The sequence below is a fragment of the Zingiber officinale genome, chromosome 6B, assembly GCF_018446385.1.
Source record: "Zingiber officinale cultivar Zhangliang chromosome 6B, Zo_v1.1, whole genome shotgun sequence".
Lineage (NCBI taxonomy): Eukaryota > Viridiplantae > Streptophyta > Magnoliopsida > Zingiberales > Zingiberaceae > Zingiber > Zingiber officinale.
In genome coordinates, this window is record NC_055996.1 from 100,508,755 (window position 1) to 100,530,697 (window position 21,943).

Here is a 21,943-nt window from a genome sequence, read left to right on the forward strand (position 1 = left end):
CTATCAGTATCTATCATCATATCAACGGATAATGCATAAAGTAAAACCATACCACGAAAAATGGATCCTTCGGATTGCTGCGCATCCTCTCTAGTAACCGCGTGAATACATCCAGTCTCTGGCGGTGGTGGAGGTGGTAGTGCTGCCAAAGGCTGCTGGGCATGAGTCTGAGTCTACCATTATGATGGTACCAGATATTGAGCTAGAGATGGATATGTGGGCTGCGACTGATACTGGACCGGCGGCTAGGGCTGTGACTGGTACTGAACCAGTGGTTGTAGCTGTGGCTGCGGCTAATACTGACTAGGGTCTGAGGTTGTGATTGGGTACTAAACTAGTGGCTGTAGCTGTGGCTGCAGCTGATACTGAACTAGGGTCTAAGGTTGTGACTGGTACTGAACTAGTGGCTGGGGCTGCAACTGATACTGTGGTCCCACAACAGAACTCTGTGGTACCATAAGGGCACTGGAGAGCTCTTGTCCATGCATGTCATATGCATCTACTGCAGGGGGAGCTATCCTCTGCTGACGATGCGAAGATTGGGCTCTCTGCCCTCCTCGCCGAGTCCATGACTGATTGCGCTGTCCTCCATGAACAGCAACCTCGGAAGCCATATACTGAGCCTTCAGCGAATAATCTCATCTCACGTGCCTAGGCTGTTTGCAGTAATAGCAAATTGACTGTCTCAGGGAGCAAGCTAAAGCGATGTAGTCTCTGGACCCACACCGGGTGCAGTGAATGTCGCTGGCGGTCTGTTTCCGGTTCTGCTGAGGAGATCAGAAACGTTCTGAAGAAGACCGTCCTGACTTCTAAGGCTGACCAGATGCCCAAGAAGTACCCTAACCTGGCTGACTGTGACCACTCTGCTGCTATCCAGTAGCCTGGGGCCGCTGGATCTGTCCTGATGTCCGATCCATTTGCTTTCATTTCTTGTCCGGATATGCTCTCTGTTGAGCTAACTTAATCATAAGGCTCTATCCAATGCCTCTGAATAGGATGAATTTCCAAAACCAGCGATCTTTACTTGCAAATGTCCATACAGTCCCTAGACAAACTGAAGCATACGAGATCTATCCTCAGCAACTAATTCTAGTCAAAATCTGGCCAACCAATTAAACTCAACATTGTACTCCATCACTGTGCGGTTGTTCTTTTGAAGACTCAGAAAATCCTGATGGCGTGTCAGATGATACGACCGTGGAAAGTACTGGCTCTCAAAAGCCTCTATGAATCTCACCCAGGTGGTATTCTGCTCGCCTATGATGAAACACTGCATATCCCACCAGATATCGACCTCGCCCCGTAAATAGAAAGCAACTAGCTTTGCTTTCTCCCACTCAGAGCATGCTATGTAGAAGAAGGTCTGCTCCATAGTCTCTATCCAGGACTGGGTCACACTCAGATCAGTCTCTCTGCATAATAGGGTGAATCGACTTTTCATCGACTCTACCAGAGCTGGGATCCTAGCTCGTGCCGCAACTATATTAGTAAGGTGAGTAGGGGTTGTTGTTGGAACTGGCGGAACCACTGGAGCTGGTACTACAGGTGATACCGCTGGATAGGACAGGGGAGGTATCCCCGGTGTTGCTACATAAGCTGGGGAAGGTGCCGCTGGTGGCACAACAGGGTCAATATAGGTGGGTGCGGTTGGAGGTATGATAGGTGGTGGCACCGGATGTGGAGCAACTGCTACTGCTGGCATGGGTGTCGCGTGTGTAGTAGGCATCGGTGGTGGTGGTGTCGGGTACGCAGTAGGCAAAGGTGGAGGTGGTGCTAGGTACGCAATGGGCACGACTGGAGTAGGTGTCGGGTATGCTGGTGGTACCGCTGGTGGTACCATAAATACGGTAGGGGTGGGTACAAAGGGTACAACCGATGTAGGTACCTCTAAAGAAGTCATCGGGGTCTTGGAGCCTGATAACCATGATTTCATTACATTATTTTGATTCATATATGCATGGTTTGATGTTGATTATATAGGTTTAAATCATGGTTACATCATATTTTGTGCATTGTATCTATTTTGGACCTAATTGCAAATTATTATATTTTTATATTATTTGATGCTAATATTTGATTCTTATTTTGTAGGCATCAAAGGATCTTCGATTTGGATCTATTTGGATCGAAATTGGGCTCGAATCGGAGTTCAAACGAGAAGATCAAGCTTTGAAGCATTATGTGTCGTTTATCAAGAATAGGAGAGATCTGAACCATCCGTTGAAGATCTGGCCGATCCAACCTAATGAGGAGCAGATCTAAGCCATTGATGGAGATCCAGAAGTTTTCATCCAGATCTGAGTTCATCTAGCCATTGATCCATCCTGAATTAATCTGGACCGTTCATTGAAGATAGGGCAGATCTGGGCCGTCCAGTGATGATCTGGTCGATCCGACTTAAGGGAGAGTAGATCCAGACCCTAGAGCAAGATCAGTACCTTCATATCAGATTTTGGGCTATTTTCACCGTTGATTAAGTCTTGATCATTCTCAGCCGTCCGATCAGTTTTGAGGAGGTTTAAAAGCTTCGTGAGAAGCTACAGTGCAGCTGAGCTCGGTTCGCGATTTTGAGCTACAGTGTCGTCTTCTTCTTCGCGCGACGCCGACGCTCCCATTCCGATTTCCAGATCCGGTGCTTCTTCTTCTTCAACGACAACAATCATCCAGCTGCCGGCGTTCATCTTCCGGTGATCAGAGAGCTTGAAGGAGGTCTCCAGATGGCGATTTTGAGTCTGTTCCGCCGCCGCATACCCGGTTGAGGAGGTTTCCAGATCGGCGTATTCGCATCCATCAGATGCTTAAGGGAGGTCTCCTGGAAGCAACTGATTTCTTTCCAATCTCCATTTCACAGCAATACTTGGACGATGTGGCCAATTCGATCCGGTTTGCAAATTCACAGATTCATGCTCTTTTTTTTGGCCGATGAGGTTTCCAGATGGATGGAGCTTGAACGGAGGTTTCCGTGAGCTGTGAGTGCCCTATGGAAATAGCTAGAAGCTTGTTTGATTGTTGTTGAATGCTTATAGGGGTTCCGAGAGCATTTCTGGTTTACGGCAGATTGGAGGAGTTGAGCTTGGATTTGAATTGTGGAATGTTTAGGGTTTTTGTTTTGTCTTTATTTTGTCTTATAGATTTGTTTTGAACTTGCTCAGATCATCAGATCTGATTCATCTTCCTTATCATTGCTTCTTGTTTCAACTTATTGCAATTCCTTTCTGAATTTCTTGCTGCAAAACCCAATCCTGATGTTCTTACTTGCAATTCCGAATTTGTTGAACTTTTGCAATCTGAATGTTATTAAGCTAACCAATTAGTTTGTAATTTAGTTTTAGTTTGGAATTAGAGGTTTGAATTAACATAAGTTTTCTAGTTTCGGTAATTTAGTTAGCTAATCTTTATTTTCTGCATTCAATTTGTGAAACTGAGATGGAGCTTATTGTTGAATGATTAACTTGATATTCGGATTGTTTACCTCAGTTATATGTTGCTGATCATGTGTGAGATTGGATAATTTGTTAGTGGAAGAATTTGATTCATTGATACTAAATTGATCCTAATGTATTGAGATGAAGTGGAAAATGTTTGGATAAGAAACACATTTCTTTGAGCCATTTTAAATTGTTCTAATGCACTTTTCGAGATTAGATGTATTCAAGTTAAATTAGATTTTTGATTGGAACCAATTCTAGAATACACACACATATTAGTTATCCTTGGAAAAATACGACTTGGGACTCCTTACTACACGCATTTTCTTTAGCTTAAATGGGTTCCAATCTTTATTAATTTGGAGCGCCTTGTGACATGCAAAAAGGCCGACACCAGAGCCCGACGCGCATGCAGCACCATAAAGAGTCTGTCCCTGATCGACATACTCAACTCCCATAGCTGTCTCTGGCGACTTTGCTGCCAAGGATTCCAACGTCCTTTTGCGTGGTCGTCTTGCACCACGTCTCGGCACGGGAATATGTGCATTTCGCCTCATATCTGTTAAATTATAACCCAGATATTAATACAGTACCAAAATTATAAAATTAATCATTTTACTTATTTGTCGTCTGGAGATATTCTGTCGCTGCCAAGTCCCCCAAAAATGTCCTTTCCTTGACAAGGTCAAATAATACCTCGAAATTTTGAAACATAAAAAAAATCAACAGAAATTCGTATAAATCAACAAAATACCCATATTGACTCGCAAAACCTCACTCTGATACCAAATAAATTGGTATCAGATTAACTAGAAAATCCATAACACGAAAAACAAGCATCGTAAACCTGCTCTGATACCAAAAAAATAGGTATCAGATTAACTCAAAAATCCAGAATACGAAAAATAGGCATCGTAAACCTTGCTCTGATACCAAATAAATTGGTATCAGATTAACTCAAAAATTCAGAACACGAAAAACAGGCATCGTAAACCTCGCTCTGATACCAAATAAATTGGTATCAGATTAACTCGAAAATCCAAAACATGAAAAACAGGCATCGTAAACCTCGCTCTGATACCAAATAAATTGTCACGCCCCCGAGAGTCCCTACCGAGGAAATTTCGACAGCATCTCCCCTGTACCAGTGACAATATGAAACATTACTACAAAGCTCTCAGGGCCACATAAACCTCGGCCAACACGGTCGGAACAATAACAATAAAAATAACTAACAATCCACGCAGTTTATATTAACTCAGCCTCTAGCTGACATAACCACGCAGTTTATTTAAATAAAACCTACTCCACTAATACGACGAAAAACTTAAACCCACAACAAAAATTCAATGCAGCTGAAAACAAGGCAGTAGATCAAAACTCGATAAAAATCAACGAGTACAGTTATACATCACAAATATATAAAAAATATATATCAAGGAAACCACAAGTCCAAAGGTAGAAAACCGTCGTGACTCAGGGTGGGGATTAGCGACTAGAACCTCCTGACAGCTTCAACCTGAAATGGTAATAATCAATGGGGTGAGTCCGACACTCAGCGGATACCAAGTTGACATGCATAGTAAGAAATAACTAATAGTAACAATTATGCGTGCAGTGCTATAGTCTCCTAAAATAATAATGGAAAATGCAAAACTGAAGGAAATGGGAGAAGCTGTACTCACCCGGATCTCCTATCAGAATAATAAGGTTGTTGTCCATCACCACCTCAACTCCATAAGCAAAGAATTGGATCCGAAGATCACTCATCGTCATTGGATAAACATACTTCTTCTTTCTCTATTCGTTTTTGAGGATTGTATGTTTATATTCACCATGTCTTCGGGTTTCTTCTCTAGCGTCTATGGAGTAGAGTCTTTGTTCTAGGATGAGGGAGTAATTGTGGATTGGTTTGATGTAAAACTCATATTACGTTTATATTCATTGGATGATTTCGTTTGCTTTGTTTCGATTCCTCGATCTCTTTGTCGTGTTGATTGATTGTGCAGGAATTGCCAACCTCGTAGAGGGAACACCTTAGATCGTACACCCGAGGGGCCCTAGTGATAGGGGTAACCTGTTCACGGACATCTAGGGTATTTTCTCGAAAGGAGAGGTGACTCCTTCGCAAAGAAGTAAGAGACCAAACCTAGCTTCTAAATTCTACCTTTGATAACATCAGTGAGAGTCGTGCCCTTGTGATCTACCGAGGCGCCCTAGTGACAGGGGTTAACCGTAACAGGATTTCGTAGGGATTGTCTTTGTCTGGTGCTCAAGGATAGTTGCTTTAGCTTCCGGCGAATGCATGCCGATGGACAATGAGTATAGGATAGTATGAGACACATCAATACCACCATAATGAAACTGAACTCCTAGAACTCTTCATTAACCAGGTTGATTCCCTCTTGTTGCTATTTCTCATTCCCCGCTCTCCGATCTCTTTTCTTAGATTACTTACAACCATCGATAGTGTAGCTCATCCTAAGTGTGTCGTCACCAGTGCTTATAACCAATCCTTGTGAGTTTGACAATCTTTTATATTACTGACGATGAATCCGTTCACTTGCGGAATCGTAACAAGTTTTTGGTGTTATTGCCGGAGACTGCGTCTATAACATTGGTGATAGTCATACTAGATTAGACTAGACTTTGTTTTTTTCCTTTATTTTTTACTTTCATTCGCATTTAGAGATAAATAATTTTACTCTTATTTTTCTTTACATTATGCATTTTAGTCCATATTTTATTTTTGCATGCGAAGAGCTAACCTTTCAAGACAGTTCCTACCATTTGATTCAAAGATTGATAGGACTTTCCTGAGAAGAAGAAACCTACAAAAGACATTCCAAGCTGTTGGACCCTGTGGTAGTTTTGATGTGATCAACCAAGTTGGTTAGGTCCTGCTGTGTTTGATCCCTATGTCTGAGTGTGCAGGAGCTTAGGAGCACAGGAAGTCGAGTGGAAGACGCAGCTAGCGTGAAGGACGGCACGGGAAGAGAGCCGACGGGCTCGGTGCGTCCGAAGGACGAGAGAGATGCGGAAGAGTACTCCGGTGGGCATGAAGAGCGTGCACGACGTTCGAGGGGCGTTAAATCGGGACGGAAGGCTGCTCGAGGAGAAGGCTAGAAATTGAGTTCGGGTGAGCCCTATTTCGGTTGGCCGAAATCACCCAAAAGAACGGAGCTTCGGAAGCCAAAGTGAAGAAGAAAAGGAGACAAAAAAAGGTTGAAATTATTGTAGCAGAAACCTTGAAGGCGCCTTAAACATATTGAAGGTGCCTTAAACATATTCAAGGTGCCTTCAACATTGAAGGCACCTTGAAGGGCTTGTTTAAGGCGCCTTGAGCCAGGTCAGTTTGACCGTTTGCGCTGCGGATAAAGTTTTATCCGCTGACCGAGCTGGAGGCGCCTTGAACCTTGTTGGAGACGCCTTGGACTTTCGGGATAAGATTTCCAGGACCTATATAAAGGCCCCTGGAGCTAGGAAAGTCACAACAACTCAAGCAATCATTGTGTAGCCATTCCTAGCAATAGTTCTAAGCTTCCAAAGTGTAAAAGGCTTCTCCGCCTTCAGAGAAGGAGAATTTTTCTACTGAGCTCTTCATTGCCCTGGATTAACAACCGTCTTGGTTGTAACCAGGTTAACTCCCGGTCTTCTCTGTCTTTCTAGATTTTCGTATTGCTTTATTAATTTATCACTATTGCACTAATTGAGTTGAAAGTACGAGGAGGGTATATTTTATTTTTTGTTTACAACAATTCACCCCCCCCTCTTGCCGGCCTCCGCTGCACCTACAATTGGTATCAGAGTCAGACCGCTCAGAAGGACTAATCGCCGACTGACGCACAACGATCAAAACGATGGCCAGAGACAGTGACTACCCACCTGTATTCGAGGGGGAGTTTGCTTCATGGAAGCAAAATATGGAGGTATACCTTAACTCTGATTTTTCTATTTATTTAATAATGAAATCTGGTTATAAAGCACCAAAGAAAGCAAACGGAGAAGAGCTCAAGAAATACCTCTGGAACGAGAAGCAACGTGACGAGTTTATGGCAAATGCATGGGCTGAATTTCATCTTCTAACCACAATACCAAATAAAGATCTCGACAAAGTCGGAGAGTACAATAGCGCAAAAGAACTTTGGGAAAAGTTCTTAAAACTCCACGAAGAACAAATTGAAGTTGAATCCGACTCCTCGATGGACACTGATCCGACGTCAGAAGAGTCTGAAACTGAGGTAAGTGCCGAGACAGAACCAGTAACTGAACTCCATCTTGAAGACCTAGAATGCTCATCACAAATGAGCATCGATGAAGGGGGAGAAACATCAGAAGACGAAAATAACTCAACAGGGGGAGAATCAACCGCCGACAAGGTAAGTCAGGTATGGTCTCCACCTCTTGGCAAATTAATTATTTCAATTGAAATATTACCGAAAGGTTTTCGTGAATTACAAATTATTTCATCGAAAGAATATTTTAAATTAAAAACTAAAAAACTATTAAAGAATATTGAGTTAAAAGACACAATTTATCAATTAAAAGATTTTGACAAACTAACAATAGAAAATGTACAATTTTTTGCATGCTCAATATTTTTTGTCATAATTCTAAAAAACTGTGAATTAAGAACTTATGAGAAGTTAAAATGGAAATTTAAAAATCATAATATTTGATCTTAGTTAAAATATTAGACTTAGCATTCTCAGAGAAGAAAATTAAACAGTAAATTTCTTTATAAAGCTTTGTCAAGGAAGTGGTTGTTGCTCCAATAACCAAGAAGGTCTAGTGCCTCACCACGACCTGGAAGCTGAAATATTGAAATGAAAAGTTTAATTAACTTTCTGTAAAAGCATTTAAAAATTAGAATTAAATAATGTTTTGAAAGTTTAATCAAACATTTTTGAAAATTTTGTTTATAAATTCATTGGTAGGAATATTTTTTCTGGAAAGTTCTGTTTGAAAATTCATTTACTTAGAATTTTTTTTAAGTTCCCTCTAATTAGGACCCCATTTTTGCTGTGATCAAAGGGGGAGAGAAAAGTACAAGTTTAGGGGGAGTTAGGAAAATTGAAATTTAATATTTTTTCTAAACTGTGTTGCAATTTATTTATTGCAAATTTATGCACAATTATGTTAGTTTAGTAATTTCCTTTAAAATTACTATTTGTGTCTATTTTAACCCTAACTTAACTTGGGTTGATGCACATCAAAAAGGGGGAGATTGCTGGACCCCGTGGTAGTTTTGATATGATCAACCAAGTTGGTTAGGTCCTGCTGTGTTTGATCCCTGTGTCTGAGTGTGCAGGAGCTTAAGAGCACAGGAAGTCGAGCGGAAGATGCAGCTAGCGTGAAGGACGACACGGGAAGGGAGCCGACGGGCTCGGTGCGTCCAAAGGACGAGAGAGCTGCGGAAGAGTACTCCGGTGGGCGTGAAGAGCGTGTGCGGCGTTCGAGGGACATTAAGTCGGGACGGAAGGATGCTCGAGGAGAAGGCCAGAAATTGGGTTCGGATGAGTGATAAGCTATGAATTAACATATTAATTTTGGGTTAATATTTGGTGTTCTTTATATATTTGCACATGTTTAATTCCAATTTTGATTATATTTCCCCAAACAAGGTTTTTATGAGCTTTATGATGTTTTTCCATCTTATGCGTGATTTATTCCTCATTTTGTGAATTTGGTCTTGTAGGGTACACAAGGACTCATGATTCAAGTGAAGGCTTAGTTTACTCAACCAAATGGAGTAGTGCAAGGCCATCTTTGGGCTCAATTAAACCTGGATTCCAATGGATTTCAAGGAGCTTAAACCCAAGCTAGATCACACATGAGCCTTACACCAACTTAGGGTTCAATGAGCCAAAACCCTAGGTATTTAAAGAACATTTTGGCACGGTGAACAGTGAGCTCGCGCTACTGTTCATCGTGCCAGTTTCTTGACGGTGCGGTCGCGGCTCCTCCCTGCTACCAGATCTTCGAGCAAGCTCGTCTTCATCAGTGTGAGGTTTCCAGCTTCGGGCGTTTAGTTCCTGAGCACAGTTCGTCTTCGTCGGGTGAATTTGGCGGACGGAGCACTGTTACTGCGACGCGCGTTTTCTTCCTAATTTCAGGGGTCTTTCTCTGATTTTAGTTCACAATCCACTCCAGAGCTATCGGCGGTGGTCCTCCGGTGCTTCTGGTCTAATTCCGACAGCTTCCTATCCCTTCCAGCCCCTTCGTCTAGTTCGCGTTTTCAGCGACAGTGAACCCAGCAGACGCGACAGTGAGAAACTTGAACTCGTTGAAGCTTTGTGAGCTGATTCATGTGAATCTGAGTTCGTCCTCAAGTGCGAGATCATCACTCTGAATCTGTTGGAGTGTTCTCTGCAGAACCTTGCGTGACTGCAAGGAGAAGACGAGTTTGGTTTAAGATTTGGTGTAGGGATGTTTAGTTTTTCTTGCAGTTATTTCTTAGTTTAAATTTCTTGTTCTTGAAGTTTTGTTTCTGAATTTCCTCGTTCATAGCTTAGATTTGTTTGTAGTCTTATTTTATGCACGAATTTGATCTTTTATTTCTGTTCTTTGGAATTCTATCTTGCTCTGTTGTGCAGCAGAATTGCTTCAATGTTGTTTCCTTTTGCTGAGATAAACATTTCTGTTGTGGCCTTCTATTAGCTGATAAACTAGTCAGAATTATTTTTAGTGTGATGAGTTAGAAGTGGTGTTACCTCTTGCACATTTTGATCTGCAATTAGTTACGTTAAATTCAGCAATTTGGTTTCCATTTAGGTCAATTTAATTAGTGGAGCGCATTCAGTTTAGATTAATTTCTGATAACTCAAGGTGAGTTCTTAAGTTGTTTAGGAATTATTTAGAATCTGTGGTTTTCATCAGTGCAATTTGGTTGAATTCCACTTAATGCAAGTGTGGCTCAAGTGTTCGATTTTTAGTTTGTTTACAAATTCATTTCTGCAGAAATAAACAGCCTGTATGCAAGTTCAATTCTGATCTTTTCTTGCATTTTAATACCAAACCCCCATTTCATATCTAGAAAACCCCAAAAGAGTGTTCTTAATCCAAAACAAGCACGTTCTAGCATAATCCTCGAAAAAGTCGACTCGGGCCTTATACTAAAACATTTCCTTGTGTAGTTGTGGGTTTTCGATCATAATATTAATTTGGGAGTTTATTTGTGACATCTATTTAGAGAGCTCACCAAATTTTGGCGTCGTTGCCGGGGAACTAAAATTTTGCTAGAATTGTTTGTTTGTTTTGGATTGTGAATAATTTTCTCAGCTTTAGTTTGCTGATTTTTCTGATTTTATTGAATATCTACTGAATTTTGATTGTTTATTGGCTTGCATGACTAGGTCTTCCTTTGCAACATTACTTGAACTTGACCCGAAGATTGAGAGAACCTTTTGGGCTTTAAGGAGACAAGCTAGGTCAGCAGCAACTTGTGAGAGCAGAATTTCAGAGATGGATAATCAGATAACAGAAGGGGATCGAACTATGAAAGAACTTGCAGCACCAGATGTGGCTTATAAGTACTCATGCATCACTTATCCAGACTTGGCAGGAGATTTTGAACTTAGATCAGGACTTATTCATCTGCTTCCCAAATTTCAAGGGTTATCAGGAGAGGATCCCAACCGCCATCTACATGAGTTCCATGTGGTTTGTTCTACCATGAAACCACAAGGGATTTCAGAAGAAGACATTAAGTTGAGGGCTTTTCCATTCTCTTTGACAGGAGCAGCAAAGGACTGGTTATATTGCCTTCCAGCTGGATACATTACTAGTTGGATTGATATGAAGAAAGCATTTTTGGAGAAATTTTTCCCAGCTTCTAGGACTGCAACTATCAGGAAGAGCATTTGTGGTATTCAGCAAGTAGTGGGAGAGACTCTTTATGATTATTGGGAGAGATTCAAGAAGCTGTGTTCGAGTTATCCACAACATCAAATTAGTGACCAGCTCCTTGTTCAATATTTCTATGAGGGTCTACTTCCTATGGATATGAGCATGATAGATGCAGCAGCTGGAGGAGCCTTGGTGAATAAGACTCCAAATCAAGCAAGAGAGTTGATTTCAAATATGGCAGAAAATTCACAGCAATTTGGGAGTAGAGCTCTTGGGACTAGAGTGGTTAATGAAACTCATTTGGTTTCGAATGAGCAACAAGAAATCAGAAACAATTTGCAAGAATTGACCTCTCTAGTGAAGCAAATGGCGTTGCAAAATTCAAGTCATGTTTCCAATTTTCCTTTACCAATGATGAAGTTGTGTGGAATTTGTTCAAGCCAAGATCATTCTTCAGATCATTGTCCTAATCTCCATCAAGATGAATCCGTTGCAGCCATTTCAAGACCTCAATTTCAGCAACACAAGTATGATCCCAACTCTTCAACTTATAATCCGGGATGGAGGGATCATCCTAATTTGAGGTATGGGAACACATTTTATCAGCAGCCAACACAAAATCAGATTGGACAGCCATCATTTCAGCATCAGCAGAATCAACATTATTTCCAGAACCATCCAGCAGTTCATTCTCAGCAAAATCAACACTTCCAGCAGCCACAATTTCAGCAAAACTTCAACCAAAATCAGCAATTTCAACCATTCCAGAATTTTCAGCATTCGAATGTTGCATTTCAGCCACAATTTCAGAATGCACAGAATCAGCAAAACCATTTCCAGCAAATTCAGCAACCTGTGCAGAATTTCTAGCAGCCAAGCAGTGCGAATCAACACCAATCTCAGCTTGCACTACCTTCTTCTACAAGCCCAAGATCAATGCAACCTCAGCAGAACTTTAGCAACTCAAAAATTGAGGATTTGATGCAGCAAGTGTTACAACAGCAACAGCAAATGATGCAACAGCAGCAACATCAGCAGAGGACTGATACAGCATTGCAAAACATTGAAAGGCAGATTGGGCAGCTTGCTAGCAACATTAATCAAATGCAGAATCAAGGATCTGGACAATTGCCTTCACAACCGACTCCAAATCCTAAGGGAAATGTGAGTGCATTAACTCTTCGAAGTGGTAAAACAATTTTAGACCCAAATCCGAATTTTACAGTAGGAGCACAGCGGAATATTTCCAGGCCATTTGCAGCTTCAAGTTCACAAAATTTCCAGAATTTTCCAGCAAATTCAGAGCAGCCAGATTCAGCACAGAATGGGATTACTGGATTTGATCAACAACATTTCAATCAACCAGAAGTTTCAGATTCTGATCAAATTGATGGAGCAGATTTCGGCTTGGAATTTACTCCAACAGCAGATTCAAATTCAGCTCCAAATTCAGCACAGAATCTGGAAAATTCTCCACAGAATCGGGACAGAACTTTTAACCAGCAAGAAGCCGAGCATTCCACTTCGTTACCTTTCCCTCAAAGAAGTGTACAACCAAGAAAAGAAATGGAGGAAGAAAAGGCTAGGGAATATCAAGAATTGGTGAAATTATTCAGCAAGGTTGAAGTGAATGTGCCTTTGCTTACCATGATCAAACAAATTCCGAAATATGCCAAATTTCTCAAGGATCTTTGTGTGCACAAAAAGAAATTAAAGGGGAATGAATTGATAAGTATGGGAAAGAATGTTTCAGCATTACTTCAGCCAGTTCCTCAGAAGTGTGAAGATCCAGGAGTTTTCACCGTGCCTTGTGTTATAGGAGATTGTATTTTTGAGGATGCGATGTTAGATCTTGGAGCTTCTATTAATGTGATGCCTAAATCAGTTTTTCAGTCATTAAGAATTGGACCTTTGCAGCCTACAGGTGTAGTGATTCAGTTGGCCAACCGTAGTCAAGCACACCCAGCTGGAGTGATAGAAGATGTATTAGTAAAAGTGAGGGAGTTAATTTTTCCTGCAGATTTTTACATCTTAGACATGGAGGTTGATGTGCTTGCAAACAGGGCTCCGCTTATTCTTGGACGTCCATTCTTGAAGACTGCTAGAACGAAGATTGATGTGCATGCTGGAACTCTTTCTATGGAGATAGGAGACACAGTGGTTAGATTCAGCATTTTTGAGGCTATGAAGCATCCTAGAGAGGATCATTCTATTCTTAGCGTGGATATCTCAGAGGAGCTGGATGGCATGGAGTTCTTGTCAGAGATTGATTCAGACTTAGAGATTTCTGATTTTGGTACAGTGAATGAATTTGTTGCATTATTGGAAGATGTTTTAGATGTGGAATCTGATGTCAATTCAAGTGAATGCGTAGGGGATTGCTTAGGAGAAGCATTACCCCTAGGATCGCTCAGAGAGGAAGAGGTATGTGTAGGGGATTGTTCAGCAGCATTACCCCTAGGATCACCTATTATGGAGCAGACACAAGAGGAGTTGAAACCATTGCCCCAACATCTGAAATATGCATATTTGGGAGAAAATCAGCAGCTACCTGTCATCATAGCTCAGAATTTGGAACCAGATCAGGAGGAGAGATTATTAGAGATTTTGAGACAGCATAGGAAGGCCATTGGATGGACTTTGGCGGACATTCCTGGGATTAGTCCTTCCATTTGTATGCATAAGATTCACTTAGAGGAGGATGTGCGGCCAGTGAGACAGCCACAAAGACGACTGAACCCTTTGATCTTGGATGTGGTAAAGAAGGAGGTGACTAGACTCTTACAGGCAGGCATTATTTATCCGATTTCTGACAGTAAATGGGTCAGTCCCATCCATGTGGTTCCGAAGAAGTCAGGGGTGACAGTGGTAGCTAATGAAGAGAACGAACTGGTGCCCACGAGAGTGAAGAATTCTTGGAGAGTATGCGTGGACTATAGGAGGCTGAACCAAGCAAGCCGAAAGGATCATTATCCACTTCCTTTTATTGATCAGATGTTGGAGAGACTGGCAGGTAAATCCCATTATTATTTTCTTGATGGGTACACTGGTTATTTTCAGATTTGCATCGACCCAGAGGACCAGGAGAAGACGACCTTCACTTGCCCTTTTGGGACATTCGCGTATCGTAGGATGCCATTTGGTTTGTGCAATGCTCCAGGTACTTTTCAGCGATGCATGGTGAGTATTTTTGGTGATTTATTAGAGCATTGCATGGAAGTTTTCATGGATGATTTTTCTATTTATGGCTCATCTTTTGATGTATGTTTGGATAACTTGTCTAGAGTTTTGAGTAGATGTATCGACACGGATTTGGTTTTGAATTTTGAAAAGTGTCACTTTATGGTAGAGCATGGCATTGTTTTAGGTCATATAGTCTCTAGGAAGGGTATTGAAGTAGATCCTGCTAAAGTTAGCGCTATATCTTCTTTATCTTACCCCGCATGCGTGCGGGAGGTGCGAGCTTTTCTTGGACATGCAGGATTCTACAGGAGATTTATTAGGGACTTCAGTAAGATTGCTCTGCCATTATCTCAGCTACTTCAGAAGGATGTCGTTTTTGATTTTGATCAGAGGTGTATGGAGGCTTTTGACAGATTGAAGGAGGCTCTTACTTCAGCACCTATTATCGGACCCCCAGACTGGTCCTTACCTTTTGAGTTGATGTGTGATGCTTCAGATTATGCAGTGGGAGCTGTACTAGCACAGAGAGTGGATGGAGCACCCCATGTTATTTGCTATGCTTCCAAGACTTTGGATTCATCTCAAGCAAACTACACAACAACAGAAAAAGAGCTTCTTTCTATTGTTTTTGCTTTAGATAAGTTCAGATCATATCTTCTTTGTTCTCATGTGATTATTTTTTCTGATCATGCAGCTTTGAAGTATCTCCTCAAGAAGCCTGATGCAAAGCCTAGATTAATCAAATGGATGCTTCTGCTTCAAGAATTCGACGTAGAGATACGTGATAGGAGCGGGAAGGAGAACTTGGTTGCAGATCACTTGAGCAGGATTGAAAGAGACTTGGACCATTCGACCATTGATGATGATTTCAGGGATGAGCAGCTTCTACAGCTGCAGGGTGAGTCTCCATGGTATGCAGATCTAGTGAATTTCTTAGTTGCACATGTTTATCCCAAACAATTTTCGAAAGCTCAAAGAGATAAATTAAGAAGTGATTCAAAATTCTATGTTTGGGATGATCCTTATTTGTGGAAATTTTGTAGTGATCAGATCATTAGGAGATGCATACCTGACTCTGAGTTTCAGTCTGTACTTACTTTTTGTCATTCTTTTGAGTGTGGAGGACATTTTGGACCACAAAGAACTGCTAGGAAAATATTAGAATGTGGTTTGTATTGGCCTACCCTTTTTCGTGATGCCTATGCTTTTTATCGATCATGTGATAGGTGTCAACGAACTGGGAACATAGGACTTAGAAATGAAATGCCTCAGCAATTTATATTATTTTGTGAGATTTTTGATGTTTGGGGTATTGACTTTATGGGTCCATTTCCTACCTCTTTTGGATTTGCATATATTTTATTGGCAGTTGATTATGTTTCCAAATGGGTGGAGGCCATTCCCACTCGGACTGATGACTCTTCTGTTGTTGTTAGTTTTGTCAGGTCTCACATATTTTGCAGGTTTGGAGTACCCAGGGCGATCATTAGTGATCAAGGGTCTCATTTTTGTAACAGACACATGAAGGCTTTGCTACATAAGTACGGGGTTACACATAAAGTTTCTACATCCTATCATCCTCAAACAAATGGGCAAGCAGAAGTGTCTAACAGGGAGGTGAAATCAATTCTTGAAAAGACTGTGAGACCGGATAGAAAGGATTGGAGCAAAAGACTTGAAGATGCACTATGGGCTTATAGGACCGCTTTCAAAACCCCTATTGGAATGTCCCCTTACAGGATTGTATATGGAAAAGCATGTCATTTGCCTGTGGAGATTGAACATAGAGCGTATTGGGCGGTTAAAGCATGCAACCTTGATAGTGACACGGTTGGAGAAGAAAGAAAGATGCAACTTCAAGAACTTGAAGAGATTAGATTGGAAGCCTTTGAGAACTCACGGATTTACAAAGAAAAGGCCAAGAGATTTCATGACAAACAAATTGAAGTGAAAGAGTTTCAAATTGGTGACAAAGTACTTCTATATCGATCTCGTCTCAAATTGATTAAAGGTAAGTTGAGATCTAGATGGGAAGGACCTTATTGTGTTACTAATGTTTTCTTTTATGGAGTGGTTGAGATTCAGGATATGTCTACTGGCCGGATTTTTAAAGTTAATGGACAAAGGCTTAAAAAGTTTCATGAAGAAGTGAAGGGCTTGGTGGTGGAGGAAATGGAACATGTTGATGCTATCTACCCGAGTTAGAGGGGAGTTTCACTTTATCTTTTGTTTCTTTGCAAATTAATAAATTTTAGGTGTAGGTAGTTTTCTTATTTGTTTAGGTAAAATTTTGGTTTCATTTAGAATTTTCTTGCATCAATAAATTTTGAGTTACATTAGTAATTTTTATTTTTGCATAGTTATAGTTTTGGAATTTAGGTTTTATGATAGTTACCATTTCTTAGAGTTTGTTAGTCTTTGTTTTAGGAATAAATGGTACTTCCTTCTTTTGACATTTCCTTGTATCATTTTAAGGGATTTGAAAAGGGATGTTAAATTTGATTATCTTGTTTAAAGACTTTATGGCATGATTGATCTCTAGGATTGCATGAGGTTGATACTAGTGATGGATTCTTGATTGATGAAATGGTATGATAACTTTTATTTACCTAGTAAGGTTTGAGCCTAGTTTGAGTGATGCACTTGTAGCTTATTTCACTCTAGAACTTGCTTCAAATCTGATTTATACCATTAGAGCAGCGTTGAGTCATTTTTATGAAATTTGCTCCATTATCACATTGCCCTCACCTATTTTTGCTATTTCTCTTGTCATGTATCATCATATCTTTGTTTTTTTTTTTTCTCATGTCTTACTTCTTTGGATGTGGTTATCTTGGATGATATGTGATGAATTTATTTTGGCCGGGACGGACAAAAGAATGAGTGTGGGGGAGGTGTTTAATTGAAATTGAGTTCTTTTGTTTTGGTGGAGAATGTTTTGATTGAGAAATTGAATTCTGCAGAATTAAGTAAGTTCAGTGGATGAAAATTGCTGTGTATCATTGTTCCAATATTGATACACTTGATTGAAAATCTTGTGAACAGATTATAATCCGGGAACTGATGCATGGTTAGTTTTTATAGAACAGAATTATGCAGAAGTGGAGCAGATCTGGGAATTCTGTACTAGTTTTGTACCAAAATCAGAGTGCAATAGTCGAAGTGAAGGAAGCTTAATTGGAATGTAGAAGTCAGTTCATTTGTAGCTGTCATGGCATTTGCAAGATAAAACAAAAAAAAAAAAAATCCAGAAACTTAATCTGGACAGCAAGAATTCAGTTTATTTGTAGCTTCATTCGTAGCTGGGAAATCTGATCGAAATGGACTTTAATAGGAAATTCAATTGGTGGCAATTATTTCATCAACGAAGCACTTGAATGGAGTATCAATTACCTTGAAAACTTGAAGGAAAAAGGCATCAATTGGTACCTTTAACAGTGAGGAAAATGCTGGATCAGAATGGAGTTTTCAGAATTTCAAGAGTGTGCAATATTTTCGTTATCAGCTTTGAAATCCTTGGGAATGAAGTGAAACTCTTTCTGGCAGCTAATTGTGTTTATTTCCTCTTCATTCTCAACCGGCTGGAAGAATTCTGGTAGCAGAAACTTGCTGAAATTTTGAATTTTCGGTAACCTTCTAAGTGCTGATATAAGCTGAAATTAGATGGAACCAAGCTATTATTCGATTATAATGATTGTTAAGTTCATTGGGAATGAATTGTTGAAGCTTGAATTGAGTAAGCAGTAGCATCAAATGAAGATATCAAGAATTCAAAGCTGAAATTCAGAATTTGATGAGATGCAGAATTGACAGCTCTGAAAAGAATTGGAATTCTGTGCATGTTTGAAAAGAATTAGTATCAAATTTCGGAAATGATAGCAAGGAAGGAAGAAGTTTGGAGGAAGCTTTATAATGTGAAGAAACAAATGGAATGTCAAGTAGGGAATGGAACAAATGTAACGAAAGGAAACGTTGGCTGCAAGAAAAGAAAGTAAAACAATGCAGAATGCTAGAAGGTGCAGAATTGCAGGAGAAATGACAGTTTTGTGCCAATTTTGGAATGAGAATTGTGATGAGCCAGGGGTGCTAGAAAATGGAAGGTCTTTGGATATGCATTGTAAAAGGTTTGTAGAGACAAGAGGAAGGAGTATTGAAAATTTTTGTGGCTGAACATGATAGATTGATACAAAGTCTAGCATTGAAGGAAATCTGAAACTAGCAGTGCAGAATGAACTTTAAGGGGCTAATGACCATAGCAAAATCTGAAACCTAGCTACCACTTAGTATTGATAATTGGTTATCCTTCTTCTCCAGAGTTTACAAGATTTAAGAGAAGGAATTGGATACCAAAACAGGGAAGATTAAGCTGTAAACTGAAGAAGATTGAACCAAAACTGCAGCTTGATATTTTGGACTGTTAATGCAGTGAGAAAAAAAAATAAATCCAAGCTGAAAATTTTTGTGCCATTGAAGAACAAGAGGTGGAGTCTTGAATTCGTACCATTGCTGAAGAGGATGCTTAGAGAAAAGAAGTGAACTTCTGAAACAGAAACTGAATTCTGATTTAAATGCAGAAAAGTTTTGTGTAGCAGGTCATGTGCTGTTTTTGTGCCAAACTTTCAGATTCATACACCGGGAATGAAGTGGAGTAAAAGGAAGAGTGCAAATTAGAGTGTTTGCATAACCAAATCAGCAACAAGGATGCAGTGACAAGAAGAAATGCAGAAATTTTATTCTTGGCCGAAATTGAACATCACATAGCATTCTAGTTCCATGTCTTCCACTTTAAGTTGAAACTTATTTTCTTCTTTGCTCCATTAACATTAATTCTTTCAATTATTTCTCAATTTGCTCTTCCTTCCAATGGTTGTGAATTTTCATGATTATGCATCTTAATATCTGTGATGGAGGTTAAAATTAGATGAGGAGCAAGCTTATGGTAGTGATTTTGCTATGAGAGGCTTGAGGGATCTCCACCATTGAAAAAAAAAAATTGAGATTAGGATGAGAGCCACTTCGAATTACCTTGTGAGGATTAGAAATGCTATCATTTTCATTTTATTCATGATGGATGAAGTTTACTAAGTATTGAACCAAGGTAAAAATAGAGGTCATGAATGTGTGAGTCTATGAACTTGATACTTATTTGTAACTTCCTTTTACTTTCTTTTAGATATGATCAAGAATAGTTAGGAGAAGGAGGTACCATCTTAGTTGATATTTTGGTGGGCTCACTTGCACGAAGCGTGCAAGAATAAGTGTGGGGGATTTGATAAGCTATGAATTAACATATTAATTTTGGGTTAATATTTGGTGTTCTTTATATATTTGCACATGTTTAATTCCAATTTTGATTATATTTCCCCAAACAAGGTTTTTATGAGCTTTATGATGTTTTTCCATCTTATGCGTGATTTATTCCTCATTTTGTGAATTTGGTCTTGTAGGGTACACAAGGACTCATGATTCAAGTGAAGGCTTAGTTTACTCAACCAAATGGAGTAGTGCAAGGCCATCTTTGGGATCAATTAAACCTGGATTCCAATGGATTTCAAGGAGCTTAAACCCAAGCTAGATCACACATGAGCCTTACACCAACTTAGGGTTCAATGAGCCAAAACCCTAGGTATTTAAAGAACATTTTGGCACGGTGAACAGTGAGCTCGCGCTACTGTTCATCGTGCCAGTTTCTTGACGGTGCGGTCGCGGCTCCTCCCTGCTACCAGATCTTCGAGCAAGCTCGTCTTCATCAGTGTGAGGTTTCCAGCTTCGGGCGTTTAGTTCCTGAGCACAGTTCGTCTTCGTCGGGTGAATTTGGCGGACGGAGCACTGTTACTGCGACGCGCGTTTTCTTCCTAATTTCAGGGGTCTTTCTCTGATTTTAGTTCACAATCCACTCCAGAGCTATCGGCGGTGGTCCTCCGGTGCTTCTGGTCTAATTCCGACAGCTTCCTATCCCTTCCAGCCCCTTCGTCTAGTTCGCGTTTTCAGCGACAGTGAACCCAGCAGACGCGACAGTGAGAAACTTGAACTCGTTGAAGCTTTGTGAGCTGATTCATGTGAATCTGAGTTCGTCCTCAAGTGCGAGATCATCACTCTGAATCTGTTGGAGTGTTCTCTGCAGAACCTTGCGTGACTGCAAGGAGAAGACGAGTTTGGTTTAAGATTTGGTGTAGGGATGTTTAGTTTTTCTTGCAGTTATTTCTTAGTTTAAATTTCTTGTTCTTGAAGTTTTGTTTCTGAATTTCCTCGTTCATAGCTTAGATTTGTTTGTAGTCTTATTTTATGCACGAATTTGATCTTTTATTTCTGTTCTTTGGAATTCTATCTTGCTCTGTTGTGCAGCAGAATTGCTTCAATGTTGTTTCCTTTTGCTGAGATAAACATTTCTGTTGTGGCCTTCTATTAGCTGATAAACTAGTCAGAATTATTTTTAGTGTGATGAGTTAGAAGTGGTGTTACCTCTTGCACATTTTGATCTGCAGTTAGTTACGTTAAATTCAGCAATTTGGTTTCCATTTAGGTCAATTTAATTAGTGGAGCGCATTCAGTTTAGATTAATTTCTGATAACTCAAGGTGAGTTCTTAAGTTGTTTAGGAATTATTTAGAATCTGTGGTTTTCATCAGTGCAATTTGGTTGAATTCCACTTAATGCAAGTGTGGCTCAAGTGTTCGATTTTTAGTTTGTTTACAAATTCATTTCTGCAGAAATAAACAGCCTGTATGCAAGTTCAATTCTGATCTTTTCTTGCATTTTAATACCAAACCCCCATTTCATATCTAGAAACCCCCAAAAGAGTGTTCTTAATCCAAAATAAGCACGTTCTAGCATAATCCTCGAAAAAGTCGACTCGGGCCTTATACTAAAACATTTCCTTGTGTAGTTGTGGGTTTTCGATCATAATATTAATTTGGGAGTTTATTTGTGACATCTATTTAGAGAGCTCACCAATGAGCCCTATTTCGGTTGGCCGAAATCACCCAAAAGAACGGAGCTTCGGAAGCCAAAGCGAAGAAGAAAAGGAGACAAAAGAGGCTAAAATTACTGTAGCAGAAACCTTGAAGGCGCCTTAAACATATTGAAGGCGCCTTAAACATATTGAAGGTGCCTTAAACATATTCAAGGCGCCTTCAACATTGAAGGCGCCTTGAAGGGCTTGTTTAAGGCGCCTTGAGCCAGGTCAGTTTGACCGTTTGCGCTGCGGATAAAGTTTTATTCGCTGATCGAGCTGGAGGTGCCTTGAACTTTGTTGGAGGCGCCTTGGACTCTCGGGATAAGATTTCCAGGACCTATATAAAGGCCCCTGGAGCTAGGAAAGTCACAATAACTCAAGCAATCATTGTGTAGCCATTCCTAGCAATAGTTCTAAGCTTCCAAAGTGTAAAAGGCTTCTCCGCCTTCAGAGAAGGAGAATTTTTCTACTGAGTTCTTCATTGCCCTAGATTAACAACCGTCTTGGTTGTAACCAGGTTAACTCCCGGT

General features: G+C 40.2%; 1 protein-coding gene across 1 annotated transcript; it reads left to right on the forward strand.

Moving 5' to 3' along the window:
• Positions 1-10,648: 10,648 nt before the first annotated feature.
• LOC121991287 lies at positions 10,649-20,775 on the forward strand. Its single transcript, XM_042545299.1, has 3 exons — positions 10,649-12,145; positions 12,203-15,370; positions 15,923-20,775. Exons 1-3 carry the CDS (start codon positions 10,776-10,778, stop codon positions 16,662-16,664), a joined length of 5,280 nt encoding a protein of 1,759 aa, XP_042401233.1. The 5' UTR covers positions 10,649-10,775; the 3' UTR covers positions 16,665-20,775.
• Positions 20,776-21,943: the final 1,168 nt, after the last annotated feature.